Source organism: Chroicocephalus ridibundus, chromosome 7 (genome assembly GCF_963924245.1).
Source record: "Chroicocephalus ridibundus chromosome 7, bChrRid1.1, whole genome shotgun sequence".
In the NCBI taxonomy this organism is placed as follows: domain Eukaryota; kingdom Metazoa; phylum Chordata; class Aves; order Charadriiformes; family Laridae; genus Chroicocephalus; species Chroicocephalus ridibundus.
Window position 1 is genome coordinate 33268471 of NC_086290.1, and position 26111 is coordinate 33294581.

At 45.6% G+C, this 26111-nt stretch overlaps 1 protein-coding gene across 4 annotated transcripts in view; it reads left to right on the plus strand.

The window, feature by feature from the left end:
* SATB2 (SATB homeobox 2) overlaps positions 1–10684 on the plus strand; it is a 139578-nt gene extending 128894 nt beyond the window's left edge. For 3 of the 4 annotated variants that reach the window (XM_063341878.1, XM_063341879.1, XM_063341881.1), the window contains exon 11: positions 7657–10684. In XM_063341878.1, coding sequence (XP_063197948.1) covers positions 7657–8112 — 456 coding nt within the window. In that variant the 3' untranslated portion in view covers positions 8113–10684. Of the gene's footprint in view, positions 1–7476; positions 7507–7656 lie in introns of all 4 variants that reach the window. The other variant, XM_063341882.1, reaches the window with a different exon arrangement.
* The last annotated feature ends 15427 nt before the right edge of the window (positions 10685–26111 follow it).

The following is a 26111-nucleotide window of genomic DNA, read 5'->3' on the forward strand; positions in this document are numbered from 1 at the left end:
GAAGAATAAGATCATGATTGTGGTCAAGTGATGGCAGAATTTTTTTTCCTCTTTGTCAAGCTGATTTGTAAACATTCTTCAAACAACTGTGCAGACAGCAGTGCCACGGCTTCTTGAAAGGAAAGCAAAGACAAGGAAAGATTCCTCCGCACAGATGGTTTAGGGTAACCTTAGAACTGTCCAGAAGTTATCTGGTCATCTCCAGTTGTCACTGCGAGCTACGCTGCACATGTAGCCTCTTAGCAGCGCCGTGTAATCAGGCTGTAATTTATATTTTATCTCCAGTGATGATAGCTCTTAAAAATGTTTTGTGGTGTATTTGCTCTTTGATGCAAGCTAAGCTCCTGTTAGCATTAATGGGAGCAGTGTGTGCCGGGGTGGGGGGGGGGGAGACACCTTCCCCCCGCCTTCAACTTGAGATTAATTGCGTTTTGCTGATGCTTATTACTTTGCGTGGGGTGGCCAAAGCAATGCACAACTGAAGGTTTTGTTGGGTTTTGATTTTTTTTCTTTCTTCCTGTTGTTTTTTTAGTCACCTCTTTGGCTGATTTTGAGAGTTTGGCCCTGGAGAAGGATTGCAGGATGGGGCCGCGCTTTCAGAGACTGGGCGTTTGTTCAGTGTCTTGCCATGTTTTCAGATCACTGCCTATTTCCTGCCCTTAAGCAAGGCGACCGCCTTAAAGCAAAGGGAAGCATGTGGCGAGTGTGCTCCAAAGATGTTGACTTGAATCGCTTCAACCAGCTCGCATTCCAGCCTGGAAACCAAACTTGCCTTTGACTTCAGATTCCCTGTGGAACTCATTTCTCTCCTCGTGGTTCTCTCTGACGCCCCTTTTGCGTGGCTCAGAGAGTGACTTGTACCTCCGAGCTGAAAGGTTTAGGACTCGGGGTTTGTCTGATCCAATATTCTGGCCCCAGGGGTGGTCAGTAGCAGATAAAGGGTGAATATTTGGTGGTTGTTTTTTTTTCACCGTGTGACTGCTTTGTCTTTGCAGCTGAACAGGACCCAGGGCTGCTGGGTTCCAAGTTGTTGTAGCCACCAGCTCCGGTTGGCTGATTTGGTCTGGCTTGCGTGAGACGTGGGTACATCATATCACAACCATGTATTATAATTATCTCTAATAACGATGTTTACTCTTGTGAAGCAATTACCAAGCTGCATTGGAAAACGCACAGCGTGTGCGGCTAGCATTTGAGCTACAAAATTAAAAGAAGCTCAGACTGAAGTTGGATGAAAGTGAACATATTTACCCATGTCAGACTTCCTACCATTTTGCACGCTCATATTGATTTCTTTTGACACGGTCTTCTTTTATTGAGTACCATATATTTTTTTAAATCCCTTACCGATAACACTACCTGCTAAGGGCAATTGTAAAAGGAAACTAAAGTATATTAAACCTGCCTGGAGTCAAAATGTAATCTAACACCTGTAGTCTGCAATTTGTCATCACTTCATAGATACTTTTTCTTTTTTAATAACAGTTTTGGATTTTCCTGAGTTTTGACCTTAGGATACTGTATAATCCAAGAAAAGCAAGGAAACTAAACCACAGTCTTTAACACAGCTTTATGGTGTCAAGGTGTGAAATCACCACTGTGAGAATGAGCCCAAAGAAAATACTTCGTTTGGAGCTGCGACTAGTGCTGCAGTGTTTACCTAAATGAATATATTTTTGCAAGGGGGGAAGAAAAAAAAAAAGAGTAGTCTAACAACTACATTTTTAAGAGGGAAGAAATGAACACAGGTGCAAATTGTAACTTCTGCTACAGTTTCTTGTACAGACATTCCTAGGAAACCTGTAAAGTGTCTTGGCACAGTGATTGTGTCTAATTAATGCTCTTACCCCTGCGAGCCCCGGACTGGGAGGCTGTCAGGGTGCAAGCCTGTTCATGGCAGCAGCTTGCTGCGTTCTCTTCTTGCACATTTCTGGATACGAGGATAAACTGCGAGAGACTGGGAGTAGCGAGTGTAAGGTTGTTTGAACAGATAATCTCCCGCAGATTATTCCTGTAAGAGCTGCTAAGAGGGACAGACGGTGCCTCCTTCTAGGTATAAGGTATCTTTGCAAGGTGATGGAGGTTGTCTCTTAAGTAAACTCTTAACGTGATAGGTAGGCACTGCCTGGCAGCTCTCAGCTTTCAGAGGTGAAGTGTTGCATATTGCAGCTACACGTCTCCGTAAAATGCAGCTGACCACCTTGTTTAGGCTTGTCCTCTGCCCTCCCTTTGACTTCAGCTGGTCATTGGGAAGGAGCTTGCCCAAAGGGCTTGCTTACATGAAGCACCCAGTGAATCCTCTTCGGTGGTAAATCCTGCTGACTCCTCTTGAAGGCCTGTAAGGGATGTAGTAGATGGCTGGTGTTAGATGGACCAAACAGAGCAACTGAACCTACATTTTGTAAAGTGCAGGCGTTCTCTCTGGCTTTTATTTTGGGCTATTTAAGCTGGCTAAAAACTTGCACCCTTTGGCATAAAAGTCCTTGTTGTGATACAGTGTCATGGCTGGCTACGAGAGCAATGTAAATGTGAAGAAAAGCTGAAAAGTGAGACCCCTTCCCACTGTGGAGGAGCGAAGGCCAATCCATTCCACTCTGCTCCGTGTGGGTTTGGGTTATGAGAATCGGTACTGGCCAGCACACGCCACTCGAGGTACCTGTCAGTGCCCAGAGGAAGGTGGTGTCTGTTCAATAAGGGCAGTCTCTGTTCCAAATGCACAGTCTTGTTTTCCAAAAACATAACATTTTTGGTGTTTCTCATAGCAAGGGGCACCTCATCATCTCAGCAAAACCGGTGGGAAAGGAGCTCACATGACTAATCCTGTCTGCAAAGGGAAGAGCAGAACCACGCTACGGAACAAAAGAGCTCGGGGTTTTCATGTAGAAATGCAGTTCCTGTTCCTAATCCACTGCAACGGCTGTTCAGGCAAGGAAAGGTGGCATTTCCCGGGGCGGGTGTTGTCAGCCGGTGCCTTGCTGCAGTTGGTGCCCGAGGGCGTGTGTGTACCCTGCTCAGGCGTCCTGCTTGGCTCCCCTTCGCCACACACCATTTTCACGTGTCTAGTTCTAGCTAGAAAGTGGGTGGAAATGGAAACAAACATCAGCAGGATAGTGAATCCAGCCAAAATTAAATACAGTGCAGACACAGACGGCAATTACATGACGTTCATCATTCAGTTTGGGTTCGCTCACCTCTCTTTTCTGCGGGAACGCGGCTGCCCCAGTCTGCCCAAGTCCGGTTTCTCCAGCGGGAGCGTCCCGAGACAGGGGGAGCAGATACATGTAAAGCAGTGCGGTGATCCCTTCCCCCCCAATAATTCTTGGCTTTGGATTTTAGAAAGACCACAAACCCTTAGCTTATTACAAGTAATCCTGATCACTCCTGTAATGATACACTACATTATGTACTCCCCTAAACTTAATCATTCAATATCTCACTTCCTTCCCTGTAGGCATGTACCATTATATTGTACACATGGCTTCCAGCTGGTTTTCATTGTGGCCTTCAAATCATATTTCAGTACAGTGCGATTTAAGACCAGTCACTTTATCTTTTAAAGTCAACTTCCATCATATTCGTTTTCTTGCAAGTTTTCTACCAGAGCTGGTTAATTTGTTTGAAAAAATAAGTTTGTCTGTGAGGTTAAAGTCTACCTGAACGAACCTTCGTAAAACAGCATCTTCTAAAGCCACTCTGTTCTGAAGCGCTGAGAATGCAGCCATGCCTGTAGAGTTTAAAAGTGAAATCTCTTGAAGGGATGGAAAAAATAAGTCCTTTGGGCATGGAAGGAAATCTATATCTTCACATTTGATTTGAAAGTAGGTGGGGAGTCAGTGAGGAGGGAGGGGAAGGGAAGTCAGGTCCAGATGGTGGGGGCTGAGGAGGAGGAGGAGGAGGAAGAGGCAGCTGCCCCACCTGTGGCTAGGGAGCGGTGGGGAAGGGCAGGGAGGAAGGAGAGGGGAGTGGGAAAGGAGGGCACAGTGCACCTGTGCTGGGATGTGCACCCTTCCGAGTCCGGCGCCAGTTTTCTTGGCAAAAGGAAAGCTTGAGTGTGGCCATTGTTTATTGTTTTTATCCCTTCTCTCTGAAGCCCACCATAGGCCTGGTGTTTCGTGGCAGGTCAGACCATCATTTGGGGGGTTTATCTGCACTGGAAGATGCACTGCAGCCTGTACTTCAATCACGGAACATCAGTGGGGTTTCCTTCTCTGCAGTACAGAAGCAGAGCAGCACTGACCCAAAACCAAAGTGTTGTGGCAGAGTGTGCGCAGCAGTGTGTGAAGCCAGTGGAAATTTTACCTGCAGATTTAAGAGCATAATAATGACCTCAAAATCAGAAAATCTGAAACTGGTAGTTTCCTCTGTGAGGCTGCGGCGTGCAGAGCTGGACATGAAGTAAGCAAATTGTCCAAATCGGCCAGTGTGTTTTACGAATGTAGTTCAAAACAAATATTTAACAAAAAGGTAATTTAGATTTTGTATTGTATCACGTGTCTCAACAGTTGATCTGTTTCCCATAGAAGAGCATGCTTTTTTGTATTAAATAGCCCATATTAGCAGAAGGAAATACAAAAGTGATCACAGATGAAACCTGAAGGAAATTCTGCGCATTTATCCATCTCTCTGTATATGGGTAATGTTGTGTTGCTGAAATCCTTTGTTAATGCCACTGGGAATCCAGAGCAAGCCCCCAGAAGTTAGTGAAATCATGAGATTTATCTTATAAGAGTGGCTTTAGGGGTTTGTGTTATTTAGGAAAACAGTAAGTCAAAAAAATTACAATCTTTTTCTAATATTTTACACTGATAACCCTTGAATTTTGTGTTTTCTCTTCTGGAGAGGATGGAGGGGTCACTCCAGAAAAGGAAGGGTTAAGTAAAATTATTCTTTCCCTCCCGCTCTCAGCCCTCTCTTTGGTTGATTGCTTTATAGATGCTGTAGGCATCTCTTCATCTCCTTCAAATTAAACATTTTACTGCTGCTGATCCTGTGTTGTTGGATTTTTTTCATCATTATATTTGATTGGAAGTCTTGTAACATTTTTCAGGCTGGATCATTTCTCATGCTATTTGTCAACTGAAAAGGAAAAAAAAAGCCTACTTCCAACTCCAACAAGAATGAACTGAGTAATTCACGCTCTTTCTGGATGTGTTTCTATCTCTGTTAGCTGCTACTTGAATTCAGCTTCTGATTAGCAACGCTATTTGAGGCTTTTCATATGACGCTGTCTGTAAATTCCCTGGCAGTTTATTTGTGGTATTAAATCATTTTATTTTCGACTGCTCTGGGCCTTACAGTGTCAGGGGACAGGACCAGAGGGCACAACAGGGGAGATAATGTAGGTAGGGGCTGTTTGACAAATGGATGGGGCTGGGTCCTTGGCTAGTGTCAGCGATCCCAGCTCTGCTGCTTTCAGTGCTCCCTGACGATGCAGGTACGGATCCGACCCTTGTCTGTAACCTGACTATTTGGAAACATCAGTCTTTCTGTAACCCGTCTATTTGAAAACATCAGTCTTTCTCTTTGAAAACAACCCATGGACAAAAAACAATCCTCAAAGAGCAGCTGAGCGATTCAGCTCATTAGAATGTTATGCTTTTTTATTACAAGAGATGTAATAAAACATAAACCAGAATACCCGTCATTTCCATTTCAGCTTCTCCTTTCCCCCAGCTCCTTGGTTAGCTCCACGTCTGTGACACCCTGAGTATTTACATGCTTGAGAGGAAAATGAATCTATTGGCACCGAGAAACGTTTGCAGCGCTTCTGCCCACCAGCAGCTCTTGCCAGGAGCGCGGCAAGCCCTGCCTGTGGTGCCACCTGCTTTTAGCTGACAGTGTGGAGCTGCCGTGAAGCTGCCTCCTCGCTCAGGTGCTTTCCGTCACTGTCACGAGCATTGCTCTGCGGCGGCGGCAGCCGTGGAACGTGCAGTTGTGTGTCTGCACACGCACACCCTGGCACAGGCGCCCGCTGCTCATCGAGGCTCTGGGGACGTGGGGCTGGGTCCTGCTGCCGTGAGTGGTGCTGAGCGGGAGGTGCAGCCCCTCTGGGCCGGCCGAGTGCCACCTCCTGCATCAGGGGCAGCAGAAGAAAGGCAGTCCCTTGGCCATGCTGCAGGTCGGGTCATTTTCACCACATCTCCTCCAGGTGCAGCTCCTCGGCCACACGTGTGCGGTGGGCAGTGGCTGGGGACTTTGATGTGCTTTTCAAAAACTGTGATTGGAGATCACTGATGTTATAAATTACTATGACAGCAGCATTTGATGAAGGAAGTGAATAAAGGCCTCTTCGGCACAGAGCCTTTTTATTTATTTGCATAACAGGCTGATATTCCGCAGTGGACTTCCCTCTTCCTGTAATAACTTGACTAGTGTAGCATTTTACTGGGAGCTCGGTATGTGTGTAAAATTCAGTGCAAGTTCTCAGCACATTTTCATTATTTATCCTTATTTTTTTCCCTTTAGAGAGCTTTAATGTAGGGTTGATTTTCTGGATGTTAGTTTGCAGCAAAGACGTTTTCTTCTTGGGTGAAGAGCCAGAATTCACTCTTGTTTGTGGAAAGAAATATTTATCCATATTGATTTTGTTAGCTCTGCAGTGTTGAGTTCTAATAATTATTTCCCTGCCTCTGAAGAAACCTCTGGGCAAATACGGCCCTCAATCCTGTAGGGGATTTTTGCCTGTAATCTCTCTTGTATAGATTTGGTTTTAAAGAAAGCATGTGGAGCTCCTCTGTATTTCTAACAATTCAGAGCAGGTATTTTTTCCCCTGGAATAAGGGCTGCACAAGGCCCTTTCTTAGTTATTTTAAGTGGCTGTTAGGAAGATTAAGACCTACGTATACTTTCTTTAAATTTACCGCAAAGGAGATACTGCTGGTGCAAATCTGTTACAAGACTGAAAAACGCGTTTGCCCAGAGGGTTTCTCAGAATTGAGGGCTATAATTATTTGAACTCAGAACTCCTCAACTAGTGAAACTGATACAGATGTAATACAGAGAAATCTGTTCAAGATACACATTAAAGCCAGCTGTGTGAGGCAGCTGACCTGGCTACGATGTCGCTCCTCATAGAAGGGAAATCTTAACAGGTCTCTGCACTTCTTTATTTTTTTTCTTCCATAAAGCAGCTGTGATGGATTTTAATGCCAAATCGTTATTCATAACAAAGTAGCACCTGATAACCCCACGTGTGACTAGGCCTTTGTGGTACTTGGCATCTTGTAGAAAAGGTGAGAGTCCCTAGCGTAAAAAGACGAGAGGAAACAAGGAGGGGGAAGAGGAGCAAAGCGGGAGAATGACTTGTCCGACACGGCACAGCTGGGCAGTCATCATGACCATGAGACCTTTTGACTTAATTTTTATTTTGGCTGCTTCCTATTTCTTTTAATTACTTGCAATTTGTATTTCTTATTTATTTTGTGGGTTTATATTTATTTTATATCATTTGTCTTTTATGTCACTTTCTCCTTTCAGCCTGTAGTTACTGGCGCAGCTGTCTTACAGGTAAGAAAGGTAATGGAAAATGAATATTAATTTGTACTTTTCTTCACCAAAACAAAGCAGACCCTGTGTAAAGCCCTGTACAAGTGCCCTTATCTCAAGCACCGAGGGGGTCAGCATGTACATGAAGTCTCTGTCTGTTTGATCTTGTAGGTGCTGCACAGACAGCAGTCCCAGCCTGCGAAGGAGAATTCCCCACCTAGAGAAGAGGCTCCTCCTCCACCCGCTGAGGACAGTTGTGCCAAAAAGCCAAGATCCCGTACCAAGATCTCCTTGGAAGCTCTAGGTATCCTTCAAAGCTTTATCCACGATGTGGGTCTCTACCCTGATCAGGAAGCCATCCACACCCTCTCTGCTCAGCTGGATCTCCCCAAACACACCATCATCAAATTCTTCCAGAACCAACGTTACCACGTAAAGCACCATGGGAAGCTAAAAGAGCATTTGGGAACGGTGGTTGACGTGGCAGAGTACAAGGATGAGGAGCTGCTGACGGAGTCGGAGGAGAACGACAGTGAGGAGGGCTCTGAGGAAATGTACAAAGTGGAGCCTGAGGAGGAGAACCCCGACAAAAGCAAGGCGGCTCCAGCGGACATCGACCAGAGATAATGTGAGATAGGAGTGCAGAAAGCAATACATTGCTCCAAGGATTTTCTGGTTTTATTTTTAATTTTTTCCTCTTTTTACTTTTTGTTTGTTTGTTTGCATTGCGCATGATCCATGTGCAAACCGAATGAATTCAGCATTGCCCGATCAGACATCGCCTTGACACAGACACTCGAGTGTTACACTTCCTACATTTGACTGAAGTAATCATTGTAATCACATAGGATTATGCCTTCATTAATCTTGCACTTATGAAAGGGACATCTAGCAAGTAAATGGGAAGAAAAAGTCCTATGAAATCAATGAAGGAAAATTTACAACTTTGTGTGTATATATATATATTTACATAAAATATATATATATTAAAATTGCATGGGACGGAACTTTACAACCTGAAAGTATAGACTGTGAAATGAGTTCTTTAAAGATGAGACTTGTTTATGTATTAAAACCACTTCACAATGAGTTGCTTTGGCTTTTTGATAAACTGCCGCCTGCTCTCAGGGTGTGGTGACTATTTTTGAATTCCTATTTATTTTCTATGTTTATCCCTGATTTTTTTTTTTTTTTCATTATTATATGGCTTCCTATCTGGCAACTTGATGGGTAATTTTTGAGGTATGTATTTAAAGATGTAAATCAACACTGCCAAAAAAAGAAAAGAGGAAAAAAAGAGAGAAAATGGAAAAACAAATCAGGGCACCTTAAAAAGAAAACTAGTAAGTTAAAGTACTTTAAACACAATGCACACTTAAAAGGATACAGCATGTTCCACTCTCCAGACAGTCTCCTTTCCGTAGTGAACAGATGAATTTTCATGGGATTCAAAATGACTAAAACTGTAATTCAGTGCATAGAAGACTTGTCCGCTAACGAGGTCTTTATAGAAAGAGAAGAAAGATAACGTGTTGAGATTTGATGTATGGAATTCATACTATGAACCACATTTTACTGTGGATTTTATTTACCTGTTCTCTGTTTCAGATCTTAAAATTTATAAGCTTCCTTCTTGTTGTTGCTTTTTGTTTATACTGAGGTGAAACACAGACACACACAAGCGTAAAGTTACATTGGGACACAAAATGGCACAATCCCAACAATCCCGTCCAGGTAAATTGCTGACAGCCCGAGGGTTTGCGTTGCTGACTTCCCGTTCGCCCTTCTCGCCAGCCTCCCCCGTGTTTCTGGTTTAGCTGGGCTTCCTCCGTCTCACGCATTTTGTGCCAGTGAAATGAAGTGTTTTCAGCCGCGGGTTCCCCCAGGCTGCAGCCCCCTGTCGCAGGGTTCTGCAGTGCCCTAGCTAGCAGCCACCCCACATAAAGCAGAGCTAATACCGACTGACTCTTCGATGGCATGAGCACTAAAGCTGCAATCTACTATAGCGTCCACCCATCCTGAGGCATCGTGTCGAAAGAGACACCAAGTAGCATTTAAGTTTCACTTCCCTGCAGTGATTTCCAAGACAAGACCTCACCTTTGCTACTCGTGCAGCTGGATTGATTTCAGACGCCTGTTCAAACCGAAATCGTAACCCTACCAACAAGGCTCCTGGCTTTTTTCGTCCTTTTTTCACATGGGCTTTTCATGTAACCTTGACAAAGACCTCATGCAATATCACTTTGAAAGTTACTTTCTGTTTACTACACCAGGCAATGTAATATAACTGTTAATACTATTTATATATTTGAAAGGTATAAAAGGTAGGAGTTAAAAATGAAAAACGAACCTCTATGTGTAGATACTTACTCAGAACAGACAATATACAGGGAGAAGACGTTGCAATACAAGCTAATTCTAGCTGCTCAGTAACCTCTGGAGTTTTTAAGGGATTTTTTTCAAAACTAATGTTTGAAACATAAGAGTATCTCTGCATAAATTTCATATACCTTTGCAAAATGATGGTGGGTTGCTTACTTAATGCCCCTTTTGCTCTTCATCCTTTATTTCTGTAGTATGCTGCAGCTTTAATCAGAATTTCAACGGTCGCTGCTTTATGTTTCTCTCAGAGCTACTCTTTCAAAACTGTCTTCTTATCCTGTAGCTGAAATCACTCCATACATTTGAAAGGAAACTGAATTTTGCCAAGCTACGTAAGGTTGTTCATCTGATGATGGCATCAACATTTGGTATCTTTTACACTTCAACCAAAAATTTTATTAGGTATTTTTTCAATGCTGAGTCTTGCCTTTTTATTTTTAATTTCACTGCCAATTTTGCAGTGGTTCTAAGTGAATCTGTGGGCATTTTAGCCTGTGGTCTTGCCAGAACTTTGCGAATTACAATGCATATATGTCTATTTATTCAATATCCATCATATAATATCTATTTGGAGAAAGAAACTTTTCTTGTAGTGCCTCTTAACAAAGCACAATTTTCCGCCTTTTTTGTGAAATAAAAAATAAAAAAAAAACAAATTGTGTTTTATTGCGGTATCAACAATGTGAATAAGGATTAACATATTGTAAATGTTCTTTTTTCCATGTAAATCAACTTTATCTTTGTTATCACTAAGTGATAATTAATTTTTAACTTATGTGCATTGTTAGGCTGTTAGAATTTTTTGGTTGTTGAAATAAAACGCATTCAATAAATATGACTTAATTTGTCAAGTAATTTACTGGGCCTTTTTTCTTTTCTGCTGAGTTCAGGTGGAACAAGGTCTGCAAAATGGAGGGGGCGTATCTGCATGTTGAAAAAAGAGTTGATGGGTGTTACTGGGGTTTGAAAACCTGCATCAGCCCCCTGGGGGGCTGACAAATCTGTATCACCCGAGACTGATCTGTTGCGCCAGTAACGCAACATTTTATGTTCTTATGTACATAAGTGTGCATTAAAAAAAAAACTTTTTATGTACACGTATGTGCACACACAGAGAGTCTTCTGACGCCTGGGATCAGGAGGAGGGTGTGGGTGCCATCAGCCTGTCAGAGAACATACTCAAAACACACATATAAAAATCCACTTCCAGTCTGCTGTCTTCTTTTGCTGGTAGATTTTTTTCTGTTTATAATTAAAAAGCCACAAATGACTGCGTGTCAGGAAACTTTTGGAGCACACATGTCCATGGTTAATGGACATAATAAAAGGCTTTATTATATTTATAGCAGGGCATCCTACTGAGTGTCTAGAGGAATGCCGGAAGGATTGATGTATCTGAGAAATGTGTGAAGTGATTTTGGGGAGAATACAGATAAATGGAAAAAATTGCTCAAAATTCTTAAGCTGACAAAGTGGTGAGTGCCTGGATTCAATCCTAGTAGACAGATCATATACTGCACGGCAGACTTGAGTCGTCTAGGAATTGAGGTAGAGCAATTTTAAAAGCATTTATTATTTTTTCTGTAGTTCCAATGCAATAGTTCTTTTTGTGGCTTATTTACATCGTATATAAAATATTTATGCACTCTCTTGAGACAAAAAATAAGGGAGGGGGGAAATAACCACATCTTTGGATATCTAGCCACCTGCTTGTCACTTGAATTTAATCTGAGACCAAACGAAAACAAGCGTCTTTCTGTCTGCTCAGGGAACGTATGGGCACCTGGAATCTGTGCGCAACGGCATTCGGCTGAGTGCTGTTCGCTGGGGTGCACAACTGCTCTCCCTACACTCACCGCTGAGGGGGTCCTGGGCTTCCTGTGCCCCTTCCATGGGAACAACCAGCTGGCACAGGCAAATTTAACAAACCATCTCCACGCCAGAGATGCAGCCTGTTTGTGTCAGGAAAGGGCCATAACTCAGAACACCTGGAGCCCGGTGCTGGTGAGCTACTTCTGCTCTGGACTGCGGGCACAGCCCCGATGCACAAGGCAGGCAGGCCAGGCTGGGGTTCCGCTGGTCTTCCTGGGCGTGGAAGGTGACAGAGGGCATCAACTGGCCTTGGAAGCTGCGCCCGTGCTCCAGGCAGATGCTGTGAAGATGCTGATGGTGTTGGATTGGGTGTTCTTTTCTGCCTGCCAGTGGGACAAGAAACCTTACTTCGCTGATAGACAATTTTATATACGGCTCTGTGGGTGTGTAGCTAAATAATATTTAGAAGATGACACACTCACACACACACACATATTTTAATTGGGGGTAAAAATCCTATAAACATATGGGTTCTTCTTCCAAACAGTAAAAAAATCACTTAATAGCTGCTATAGCAGAAATATTTCTATTAATGCTTCTACTTCTCTATACTTTACATGCTGCTGCTCCTATTTGTTGTTCTTGTTTTAGTCATCCAGACATATGTATTTCCAATTTCAAACCTGTGCGAGTGAAAAATAAACATTTTAAGATTAGTTTAAAATGGTTTTAAGATTATGAACATGCTGTCTATTGCCTGAAGTTCATTGTTGCTTAGATAAAAGTATTCGCTCAATCTCTTCCCACTTACTTAGTAACCAATTGTTTGCTCTAGACTAAATGGATTAGAATCCTTCATTGATGAAATTTTGTTTCTATCCTGAAGCTGTTAAACATGCAGGGATAAAAGCTAGATATATTTGACAGTAAGCAAATGGCATCTTAAAATCATAAACGAGTCATTACAAAAAATCTCCACTTACAATATAAAGTGCAGTGATTAATTAAAGATGCAGTTTTAACTTATTTATAGCCATTAAAAAAACATACTGGTTTTAACACAAAATAACACGAGCCAAGTCATCCAGGGGAGAGATGCTGGCAGCCTGAGACTTGGGGAGCAGGCAATGTGACAAAGCCAACAGGGAACAGCAAATGCAGTCCACCCTTCGGAAAAGTTCATGGTAGCAAGGATGGAAAGAGCTGGCTCTGACGTCCCTGCCAAGATCCCCTTCTTTTTGCTCACATACAAACAGTTCAGGAGTGTGAAAGCCCCATCTCACTGCGATGGCAGGAAACCTGTGTGCTCACTCCTTGGCTGTGGTGCAGACAGCGGGGAGCTTGCCAACGGGAGAGCGTGCTGCGGGTGAGTCAGCCCTACCTCAGGCAAAAAGATGCTACGGGTGAGGGAGAGACAGCAGCAGTTCAAGCGCAGATTTCGGCAGGCTTTCCCCTCCTTCCAAAATCTGTGGTTGCTGATGGCCAAATGCTGAGCATGGTTCACTGGAGCTAGGGGGAATAAAGGTGGTGGGAGGCCCGGAGAGGCTCACACGCTGAGGTGGTGAGCTGTTGCTGCGGTTCCCTTGGCTGGTTTGGCTGTTTGAAAAGCTGCCCTGCTGCCGAGCAGCTCACCTCTGCTGGGGGTCCTACGCATGCAGCAGGCACATCGCGCCCCAGCCCTGCAACCGCCGCCTCTGTCTGCAAGGCAGCACGAGCGCAGGGCAAGAGTCATCCCCTCTGTCCTGTGTTAGTGTTTCAGGAGCTAGAGCCGGCTTCTCCCAAGGGGAATGGTGTAACTTACCCTTCAGAAAGGGTCTGGTCTTGATTTGAAGACCTCAGGAGCTGGAAAATCTACTGTTGCCCTCAGTAGTTTGTTTGAATGGTGGTTTCTGTCCCTGGTAAATCTGTACCATATTCTAAGTGGAATTCGTCTGGCTTTCCCTTCCTGGTTTTGTTTTTTGTTAGGCTTTTCTCTTCTGGGTGAAAATATCAGATACTGAGGGATGGTTTTTTTCCCTCTAAAGTAGCTGTTCTGATCAGATGAATTTTCTTGAATTCAGGCCTTAGTGTTCAACTGAGGCCGATTGTGGCTATTTCAAGTAAAGATCTGCTTTGGCTAGTGACAGAGTTCCTCCTTGTACTCCTGAGAGTGCATCAAGATAATAACAGAAAAAGAAGCTTTTTAATAAAAAGGCTATTTGCTGCTTGTGAACCTTGAATATTCACAGATACTACCTGTCATAGTTTTATCCCGCATATATGCTACATAATTGTAGCTTTTCATCTCATCTTTCATCTTCATGGGGTGAAGATCTCCAATGAAATGTTCTCAGAAAAGAGACTTTATTTTTATGACCAGTCTTAATCAACAGTGTAAATTGCAAGAACAGAAATGCAGGTAGTGTTCATTACCAGATGAGGTACAGGAGAGGAACAGCTTCTCCCAGCACCAAGAACTGTAGGGCTGCTGTAAGAGCAGGGACTATGGGACCAGCATGAATCGCAAGGTACCTGGGTCAGCATAGTTAGGGCTCCTGCACCCTGAGGGATGGGTCAGATGCCTTCAGACAAAAATCAGAGCCCTACTGAAGTAAAACAGATGGTTTTGCTCCATAAGGTAGCTCAGAGATCCAAAACCAAGAAAGATATTGGCAAGGGAAGATGAGAATTTCTCCTTTGTCTCATGCAACGTTTTCACACTCGAGCAAGAATAATAGAAGGAGATTTTGTAGTTCTGGGGAAATGTTTGAAAGTGCTTCACGCCTCTGGCACTGCCAGGGCCTGGCGTGCATACTCCTAGGAGTTTACCTGGCTGAGACCCAGATCAGCTCCCCTGCTGGCAACAGCTGTGGTGAAGCAGGCAATAGCCACTAAGAATGAGGCTGACCTGAGCTACCAAAGCGAGATCAAGGATGAGTGTGCCCTGTGGAGGACCGTGGCGAGTGGCTCCGAGGGCCCCATGCTGTAGGTGTGGGGAGGTTTCCAGACCTATTCCCATTACACCACCAGACTAAATGTGCCACTGGTCAATGTCTCCTCTCTGAGTGACTCTGGGCGTAACTTTCAACCTCGGGTTTTCTGAGGGACTGATTCCTTCAGGATGGAAAGTGCCAGCCAAACACAAAGTGCACATGCGTAGACCTGTGCCTGCCTGTTTCTTAACCTGTGTGCTGTAGGTCTATAAAGCTCATGTTTGAATGGATGTGCTTCATAGAATCATAGAATCTTCATGGTTGGAAGGGACCTTTGAGATCATCGAGTCCAACCAGACACACACAACCCCCACCCCCCACCCCCCTACAATCTCTGCCACTAGAGCATGCCCTGAAGTGCCAAATCTACATGTTTCTTAAACACCTCTAGGGATGGTGACTCATCCACCTCCCTGGGCAGGCTGGTCCAGTGCCTGACCACTCTTTCAGTAAAGTAATTCTTCCTAATATCTAATCTAAACCTCCCCTGCCTCAACTTCAGACCATTTCCTCTGGTCCTGTCATTATTCACCTGGGAGAAGAGGCCAACCCCCACCTCTCTACAACCTCCTTTCAGGTAGTTGTAGAGGGCCATGAGGTCTCCCCTCGGTCTCCTCTTCTCCAAACTAAATATGCCCAGCTCCCTCAGCCTCTCCTCATGTGACCTGGTCTCCAGACCCCTCACCAGCCTGGTAGCTCTCCTCTGGACACGCTCCAGCACTTCAATGTCCCTCTTGTACAGAGGGGCCCAGAACTGAACACAGTACTCGAGGTGAGGCCTCACCAGTGCCAAGTACAGAGGCACGGTCACTTCCCTGCTCCTGCTGGCCACGCTATTCCTGATACAAGCCAGAATGCTGTTGGCCTTCTTGGCCACCTGGGCACACTGCTGGCTCATGTTAAGCTGGCCATCCACCAGCACCCCCTTTTCTGCCAGGCAGCTTTCCAGCCACTCTTCCCCAAGCCTGTAGCGCTGCTTGGGGTTGTTGTGACCGAAATGCAGGACCCGGCACTTGGCCTTATTAAACCTCATACAGTTGGCCTTGGCCCATCGATCCAGCCTGTCCAGGTCCCTCTGTAGAGCCTTCCTACCCTCAAGCAGATCAACACTCCCACCTAGTTTGGTGTCGTCTGCAAACTTACTGAGGGTGCCCTCAATCCCCTCATCCAGATCATTGATAAAGATATTATGCCACAGTAGGACTGTGAAGTACAAAGTTAAATGCTGGCATTACCCCAAAGGGCAACCACTCCCAGAAAAGTTATTTTCTACTGCAGTTCTCATCTGTTTCACATTGCATTTTGCTGTGCACTGTAGAGCTATTAAGGTAGCCTGAAACGCTACTGGAGGTAATGTTGTGCCCTTATCAGACACCTGAAACTCAGCTGAGTCATTTTGTCCACAGTTGTGCAAAAACACTCTGTCCTACTTCGTTACTTTGCTTTTCTTTTGTAAGGATGGAAGTTGGAGAGAGAGGCTGCTGCAGGGATACTATTCAAGGTTGCATAAGCACGCATGATGTTGAGAGCAACAGAGCTGCTCTGTCACGGCCTCAGGACATCTGCTCCTGGGTTGAAACAATTGAGCAACCTGAGCATAAGCAGCAGTGCCCGACTGGCAACAACCACCACGATGTCCACAAACATGTTCCTTACAAATAGACTTGAGAGGTAGGAGCACATGCCCTTGTCTTTGACGGGAGAGGCACCAGCTCCTTCTTGCCTTAACAGACCATTCCTTGCTCACACAGCCCTGGTCCATCTTTACCATGCGACAAAAGTACATGCTACACTCATCACAGTCTTAGCTGTTTATGATCAGAGATGACCAGAAGAAGTGTCTGGCATGTGTTACCTCTCAGGGGAAAAAAAGACACAGCATATTGGTCTCATGGACATGAAGGGGACTCTTGCAAAGAAAGTGGAGTAGGACATGACCAGCAAATGCAATCCTCCAACACAGGGTCCAGCCATTGGTTTCACAAACAGACCAAGTCTCCTCTGTTTGTATTTAAAGGCTATTTTTCTCCTCTATTTGTATTTAAAGGCTGTTGCAGAATATCATACCCTTAATGGATCTGTTTTCACAAGCCATTTAGCATCATTTGTTCTGTGTCAACATTGTCCTTTCATTTAGTTTCCCCCACCCAGCGTCCCCTCCTGACCTCTGGTCACCCATCATCCAATATATTCATAGACAGCAACTGCACCTCCTGCAAGCTGAGCGTCACTGTGCCGAGCCAGCTCGGCCCTGTCCCATCATGGACATCTGTGGCTGGCTGGTACTGAAATGTCAGGCAAGCCTGTTGTTTCCAGTGCTTGCCTGTCCAGTACAGGGCTGCAGGCCCTGGCCCTGAACCATGCCATCTCACCCCTGTCACCACAGGCCTTGGCCAGCCAGCGGCTCCTCACACCTCTCTGGAACCACTGGGGCTGCCCACATGCTCCCGCTCTTGCACCAAAGTCATTTAAGGACAACATAAGGCCTTACAGAGCCTGGACTGCCAGCAAGGTGGAACCTGCCTTTAGCCCAATGGTCTGACAATGCCAAGCCAGCCTGTGGGTGCCTGCGCCCCCTCACACTGCCCGCCCTGCCAGCAGCTGCCCCGTGCCGCTGAGATGGGCCGCAGGCACAGCCAATCAGGAGAGGTGCTGTGGGTGCCCCAGCCAATGGGATGGGGAAGAGCCAGGGTGGGTGGGGCGAGCTCGTGGCTGAGGTGGTGTGGTGGGCTCTGTGGCGGCCATTTTAGCACCCCTGGTGGCCATCTTAGTTGTGTCAATCACCCGTGGAGACCATGGTGCTGGGACCACCCACCCCCATCGCTGCCAGAGTCCTCCCTGTCATGGGAGGGGGTTCTCTGGGGCAGGTATGGGTCCACTCTACCCAGGTCTCCTGCCTGCACAGCTGGGGATCCCCCGGCATGAGGCCACCAGGCCTCATGCGGTGTTGTAGGCACAGCCCTGTCCCACCAAGCGCCCTGATGGGCTCTGGCGGCGTGCTTCACAGGCAAAGCTTGTCCCTAGAAGAAAGAGAAGTGCTTGCAGCTGCCCCAGTAATGAATGGCTGGGACACAATCCAGCGCGAAGGCAAGCCCGTACTCCAGCTCTTAGAAAACTTCCTCGGCACACAAGGGAGAAAACAAAAATGCCCCGTGCGAGTGAGGTAATAAAAGACCACAAATAACAGCTACCAGTAAGAGAAGAACATATATTAATCACAACTGACTTGGAAGGTAACTGGAGTGATTAACTTTTCTCTAAATGCACAGAGATGGCAAAACATGGGTTGTGAGTATATAGGACACAGACCATGGTACAATTATCCAGTAAGGCCAGCTGCTCTCTGCAGGAAACGAACCCCAGTATAATGTGGGTGGATAAACAGCATCATTCAGTCCTACATGACCATGAGCACTGGCTACCCTGCCCAGGCAGCCATGGCCCCCACACCAGCGTGCCTGGAGCTGACAGTATGTTTCCTTGCTGGAAAGTGAGCAGGACTGTGGGGCTGAGAGACGTAAGCCCACCTGAGCCAGCCTGCTGAGACCTCAGCTTTACCCTGGCTGGGGACAGTCCCCACTGAAAAGAGGGAGGGACTGTAAGCAGGCCTCTTCCATTACCTTTTATAGTCCCTTGCTCACCATGCTGAATGGGGCCGTGTGGTGCTGCTTCAAGGGAGCACTAGAAATGAAAGACCTAGGAAGTGTCTGCTGCTATAAACTCACAAGGCTTTAGGGGCTTCTTCAGGCCTCCTGTCCATTTAAAGCCATAGGATTTGGCCCATGACCTTTCAGTGGATGTTTTTGTTCCTCTGCCTGACTTCCACTGTCACTGTGTATGGCCAAGAAGCGCTCTCAGCCTTTGACAAGACCCTCTGCTGTTCTAGTGCCTTATGTATTTTATCTCAAAAGCCTTGGGATCTTTTCTTCTTTCTTGTTGTCTTTAAAAATGCCTGCATGGCTGCTGGGTGAATGTTGGCTTCATAATTGAGGGACATGGTCTTGGCAATCTCCTTTTTAAGAGCCATTCTTTGTCACATAAATATCATCTATCAGTGCCCATTGTCTTTATAGCGATCTTGAGCAAACAGTTTTATTTCCAATCAGGACATCACACATTGATCTAAACACTCATCTGTAATGGATCAATTTACATTAGGAGAGCAGTATTGTAGCATTGCTGTTCATTATATTGAAAGAAGTATATGTTTAGTTACAGGCTAAAATCAATTAAACAGCCCTGTGCCTTTTGCTGTGAGAAAGTCAACAAGCCAGTCTGTCTTGGACAATTATCCAGCTACAGCTCCTTAAAACAAGGGCTTTGAGCATCATCCCCTTCCTCTGAGTTCTCAGTTTCTCCTTCAGAGACCTCTTCTGCAATGTTTTGCTTGTTGTGCAGTCTGGTAAAACACTCTCAGCTAAAACACACACGAGAGAAATTAAGGCAAGTCTTGCTGCTGCTGTTGTGGAGGGGGATTTCTCAGGGCCACACAGAGTCATGCATCCGAAAGGGAAACCTGCACTTTCACCAGAAGGCTGCCTGATAACACGTGATGGTGTGTGTGGGAGATGCTGAAAAATGTAGACGACGCTGTTTGTATCTTCATGGGTGAGATCATTATCTCCAAGTGGCCCTGATTTCAGGGGAGGAGAAAAGGAGGAATTGGGAGGCGGGGAGGAATTTGTACATTTCTCTGCCGTTTCTTGCCTTACTGCAAGGAGCGTCGGAGGCTTTCTGACAAAGGGAAAGTGATTTCAGCTGGTGATGTAGCTGCAGAGAGAGTAGGAACCTGCAATTTCAAAAGCAAAACACATAGGGGAACTGCAGGGCAATACAACGATGGGATTTGAGGAACACCTCTCTCTGGGTTTTGGCAGATGTGGTGGTGGCGGATGAAGGTATTACCTGCCCCAGCCCCCTGCCAGACATCAGTGTCCTCAGTGGCAGAAGGGAGCATGTGCTTGTGCCCTGTCTGCCACACGCTGTCACTGTGTCAGGGCCAGCAAGCTGCACAGTGGCTGCCACACCCTGTCAGCAACTGTCTCCCACTGGCTTCTGCCCACTGGCAGCAACTGGCTAGGATGAGCCCATGGCCATTGTGGTGGCGCTGGGGAGACCGGGCCAAGCCTTGACACTTCCACACTATGTGACTGTAAACAAGAGTATTCACTTTTCCTTGTCCAAAAATTTTGATAAACAGGTAAAAGTGATCAGCAGGGGTAGGCTCTTTACTTTGTGGTAAGAATCCCCTCATGACTTGGTGGGCCTGTGTTGTAGAGGACTTGTATAGCCTTCCTGTTTTATATATGTATAGGTATGTATATATGTTTTTTTGGCTTGAGACTTTGCCCACTCCTTCTCTACCACCCAGGCTGTTCCAGACCTTGTCTTACTCTTTCATTACACGCACAAAACACTGATGCAATGCTAATAATAATAATGAGAGGGAAGGAATAGCAGATATTACAAAGCTTATTAAGAAATTGATCTTTGTTTTGCTCTTGAATAAAGAGGCAGACCTCGAAACTGCTGAAGCCATTCAGTTAATTGGTTATTGGCTCTCTTGAGTGATTATATCCACCCTGGTTCCACCAAGTTCAGCAGGTCTCGTGCTGGTCAATTAGCCTTTGGCATCCAGGAAGGGAAATGCTTCATTCAGGTTTTCTCAGAGCCTGCTTGTGTAGCATAAGGCAGACTGAGCAGGAGAGGTTCCCCATGGGCAGTAGGGAAACTTAGCACTCACAGTCTGAATCCTGCCCTTGAACTGGCACCAAAGAGCATTTTTGCCTGTGACCCAGCCCTCTGAAAAGGTGGATGCTGTTATGTGGAAGAACCTGCCCCAGGGACTGCACTGCAGGAGGACAGCCAAAGTGAGAGGCTTTTTGGAGGACCACAATCATTTCCTCCAGTGTGACCTTTGCCTGGTGCATACTGGGGCCTGGTTCTCCTGCAGGCTGAGCGATGCCAGCAGAGCCTGAACATCAGCTTTTTTGCCAGCTGTGTGGATGGATGCCCTGTTGCTTGGTCACAGCTGGTCTGCAAACTCACTAATCACTACTGCTCTGATTCCTTCGGCATTACCAGGGCTATGCAGAGCTAAGCAGCTGACGCCATTTAGTGGCTTTTCCTACAGAGTGCTCAGTCTTGCCTTCACCACTATGGCTTGCCAAAGGGCTCCAACACTTGCATTGCTGTGATGCAGGCCCTGTAATAATAGTTGGTTACATTCAGAGAATTCAGTTCAGATTTTAAAACCTCATCAAATAGTTAATGACTGACTATTTCAACACAGCAGTTCCTGCAAGACTTGGGAGAGAAGAGAGAGAGGGAGATGGAAAAGTTATTCATGTCCCATCTGTCTGGAACGCTTGTCCCCTCCCTCCCACCCACTGAGTCACTTCCTCCCTTTATATCTCACTTAAAATTTTTCCTTTCCCCTTTAGCTTATGATTAACAGGCACTCACCCTCTGCAAATTGTTTCTTCTTTCTGATGCAATGTTAGTTAAGGTTCTATGGATAAATAAATCATATTGTCTAGCAAATGCATGTATGGGGTGGAATGTTGTATATACTGCATATATGGCCACGTAAATTAATATATCAACCACTGCAACATCCAACTGGTGATCCAGCCTTCCAGACTGAGCTAAGGAACTTGCAATGTACTGCCATGGTTATTCTGTTCCTGCTGCCCAAAACACAGTGGTAAGGTGTGCAGGGAGAGGCACGTTGCTTGAATTGTGAGTTGGAGGTGTTTTAGGGCAGCAGCTACCAGGCCAGAGAGGGGTTCACTCAGCTCTGGGACCTGACTCAGGTGGGTGTGTGAGATGGGGCCATTTGTATAAATGCTTCAAGGTGCGTTTGTGAGGGGGCTTGGCTAGCTTAGCCCACTGCCTTGCTGTGGAGTTTAAAAGGGCTCTCTTTTAATTAGTAGGTGGTGAAGGACTTTGGAGGAGAGGGTTATGCAAGGCAAGAGAAAGAGGTGGTGTCCTGGGCAAAGAGCTCTGCAGCTTGTGGGTATGTGCTCACATGGCACAGCAAGCAGGGGAGAGTGAGCTACCTAGAGCCTTCTGATGGAGGAGCAGGAATGGCTGCAGAAGAGGAGCATGCTGGTGGGTTCACCCTGGAAGCAGCCAGGGTAAGGAGGGGGAGCCTGAGTGGCTTCCTGAACGAGTGTGTAAGGTGGTGGTGATGAGTCTGTAAGCTGTGGAGTAGGTGAAGACTAGGAAAGGGAAACTTGAACCTCCTCGAACAGGTTATTTGAGGTTTCCCAATGAAGGGAGAGGTGTTATGTTATGTACTGCATAAATTTTGTATTGAGCACATAGCTCAAAGATGGGGCATTTTACCTACTTGGCACCTGTACTGTGGTGGTACAGGGAAGTTTTGTTCCTTGGGGATATCAAGTTGACACCATTCAGAAAAAAAAAATAATTTTATTTTAAAGCCAAACACTTGAACAGCTCTATGTGACCGGGGGAATTTCCATACCAGACACCAGCATCACTGTGTTCAGCTACTAGTTGCTGTCTTCTTTTGTAATCTCTTTTTGTAACGAGATCCCACCAGCTATTCTGGTTCCTGTCAGTTGGCCATAAGCTGATGGGTGATGCAATAATGTGGGTAGTACGTCCACTCTGGGGTGCACTGAAGGCTGGGGCACAGATGTGTCGCAGAGCCTCTGCAAAGAGTCAGCTTGGCTCCTGCTGGAGGCTTTAGCTGCGTGCGGGTCCTGCAGAGCCCTGGGCTGGCTCTGCGCCAGCCTCCCAGTTCCAGAAGCTCACTGCAGGGGTGCCTGCGCTGCCTCTGCGCTGGGCTGGCACTGATCCATTAGTGGTTTTTTTGGCTCTGACTCTGTGTCCTGTGAAAGTAGCTGTCCTGTCCCCAGACCTGTGTGTTATGCAGAGCTGGGACTGGGCTCGTGAACCATGGCCAGGCCTTTCAATATTTGGTATCTGAGAAATGTCTTCATCTTAAACACGTGGCTGATGGTGCAGGTGAACTGAGACAGGTCCAGGAACTGAGGGTGGGCCTGTATTTGCTGTAACTTCACAAATCATGGACCCGCGTGCACTGAAACCCCAGGAGTTTCCCTTGAAGAGCAGGGCTGGAGAAGAATACACGGGTCTTGTGGCTTTTATGACACCTAATAGGAGATTGTAAAATGGGCATTGAATTTTATTGCATTGATGAGTCCAAGGATGGTGTGCTGTTTTACTTGGGAGTTGAATAACCACTAGTGCTTACGTTGCTGAGTGGTTGTTTTTTTTTGTTTTTTTTTTTTAAAGGGAAGCTTGTTAGTTTATTCTCCCATGCCTTTGCTCTGATGGGTAGCTACGCATTCTTTAGAGACTTCCTCTTCCAGCTTATTTTTGGAAACAGTTTTACACACATGCATGTGGGGACAGTATAGTTGCCCTTGTATTATGTGGCAAATGAAACTACTGTTTCATTTGCCCCAGGGCAGCCTTTGGAAATAAGACAATAGCCTCAGTTGTTTATTTCCCTGAGAGATGTTAACGATTAACTCTGAAAAGAAAAGTAATTCTTCTACCTGTCCTACACAAACTCTCATAGCTCTGTGCAACAGCAAGATATCTTTAGGTAGTATATGGCTTGCAAAAAGCTAAGCTCTGTGACGTTACTGTGCAGATAGATTTGGCTGCTGGAGAACTACTTCAGCCTAAGATTTTAGTGCTGCCAGCTGGCAGAAGTGATCGTATATGTAAAACCTTAAACTAAGCCAGAAAAACCTGAGTTCAAATCTCTTGCCAGGGATTATAGGATAGAATGATTAACCTGATTTTATATTTTTGGATAACTATCAAGTGCCCGAATATTTATAGTAATAAATGTCTTCCATATGTGCTGATAATGCATTCATGGAGTGCACTAGCATGATACAGTTATTGTCTTACTTGAAGATGCTAATCCTATAGGCACATGAATCATGAAACACTGGCCCAATTTCTACCAGTTTCTGAGATGCGTTTGACTTTGCTCATGTAAGCAATGCAGGTCAGCAGAGAGCTCAAGGCAAAATTCCAAGAGTGCTAAGGATCCCGAGCTCTCTTTTCAGAAGAGATACAGGCACTTGGTATTTAAGCTCTTAAAGCTGCAGGTGGCCACTTTACCATCTTATACCTTCTGAGACTTACTAGTAGGTGCCTGGCTGCACCTTGAAGTGTCAAGATGCCACTGAAAATATAGTCCTGAACCTACAAGCATTGGCATGTAGCCCTGTGATCCTCCAAGTCAAAATTGGCAGGGGGCTCTTAAGTTCCTAAATTCATTTGGTGTCTACTAGACTGGTACAGTAGCCATGCTTGGAGCAATGCTGGTGCCTATTAGTCTGACTCAGTATGCCACTGAGGATGCTCAGCTCCTGCAGAGATAGTGCTTCTCTAGGGATGTGGTGGCTTACCAGTTCAAGCTCTTAAGCACACCTTAATGTAATAAAACCTCTTCAGTGCATGATTGTAGAGCTGTTCTCCATGTGGTTAGAAAAAGCAACAGAGGAACTGTATGAAGTTTCTAATGTTGTAATAAGGCGGCTATAAAAACAGAGAAAGAGAGACTAAACCAATGTTCCAGTAGTTTTCTCTTCCCTTGAAATAGAGGTAAGCCCGCCCAGACGTCTTCCTTTTAAATACTGACTACTGCATTTGTTTTAAACCAAAAATAATACCTTTTGATTGGAAATGTTTCAATAACATTATTTGTGCATTTTATTGAGGCGGAGGCTGCAATTATTAGAGTCACCAGGAATTTCAGACATTTAAACACAGCCTTTATTTCTCCAGAGTAAACCACATCCCTGTGCAATTATTCTTCTATCTAAATGCCTTCAAACCAAGTCCTAGACCAGATCTGACATTTGTTGCTGGTGGTCCCTCTTACAAATCAGCCCTTGAAATGAACATGCGGGGCTGAACAACTGCTGAAGAGGTTGGGCTGGTCCCTGGGGATGCTGAGAGAGGCAGAGCTGGTGCAGGATGCAGCACTAGGTAGATGCTGTGGCTCTGAGCAAGCTGCTGTTGGTCTGGTCAGGTACCGTAGTCTGGGCACTGCAGACTTGAAAAGAATAAGGAGAAGAGTTTGTCTGGTCATGGAAACTGCTTTTTCAGCCATGTGATCTCTTTATGGCTTTTCTTTCAGCTGGCTTCTCACCCGGAAGCAAACGACTGCATCTGTGGCAGAGAAGGGACTTGGCTCAACAGCCAAAATGCCCTTGCCCCCAGCATAGTCTCAGTGTTGTCCTCTAATCTTTTCAGCAAGCGTTTTTGGAACTTTATTAAAAAAACTGAGATAGCTAAGGGGCCTCTAAGGCCTGAATTCCGTTTGTTTTCTGGCCTCTCTACATCCTCGATTGGCAGCACAGGGGCTAGGCATTTAAGCACTTTCAGTTTCCTGATGCTTCCAGCACAGCATAAATAAGAACTTGGGTCTTTTAGTCCATGAAAATTCTGACATCAATGAGAACAACAAACCTTGAAGTCAAAGGAGGTGGCCGGCTTACACCTTAGCTCGGGACACAAGGAAGTGAAAGTTTGCTTTGGAGGTGACCTGAGACAGCAGTAGTAAAAAAGGAATCCTCACCTGGCCAAGGAAGTTTTGGCATCTGCCTATCTAAATCTCTAGCAAACGCTTGGAAGGAGCAGGATTAGGCTCATGGTGGAGTGCAAGGATGACAATCATGACTTCTGTCCTCTGCTGTCTGTAGAGTCTGGATGTGTTTTCCCTCATGTACTTCATAAGAAAAGATGCTGCGAAACCTGAATGATGCATCAGGATGCTGGTATCCCCAGAGAGAGAAACAGTTGCTATTTCACCCGGAGAGCCTTGTGGGAGTTAGTTGCTGTCCCATAGCACTTTGATGCCAGTTGAGCACTTCTCCAGGGTCTGGACTTTTGTGATGCTATCTGAAGTGTGTGTGCCCTCTCCCTTTCCTCAGGGTAGCAGCATGTTGACTGTCCCCCTCTCCCCCCCACCCCCTCAACAATTCTCAGGAGAAACATTATTCTTGCTTATTCTTGTGATGATGGTAAGCCTGAAGTGACGAAGGAGCAGAGCAAAATACAGAGCTCTTACTCTAGTAAAAAAAAGATGGGTCTCGAGCAGTTGATTATCTGAGGGCAAGCAGGTTGCTGGCAAGAGTGTGTGTGTGTGCGCTAGTACTTTGAGGCTTTTGTCTACATAGCAGGCCAGGTCTTGAGTGCACTGTCAATTAAGGGCAGCAATTCAAAGTGATTCACAGCAGATTACACCAGCCTGTCTCTTGATGGAGCACGATCGGTCCTGTGCCTGCAGGTGCTGCACAGACTGCCAAGCCTGGAGCTAGCCTGCAGTTATGCTGTCAGCCTCGCTTAGATCTAATGCTTTATGACAACTGTCTACCTGTAATGTGATAATGGGCTGAAAACCTCTGCAAAATTGATAGGGTCTCTTGCAAAGACGGA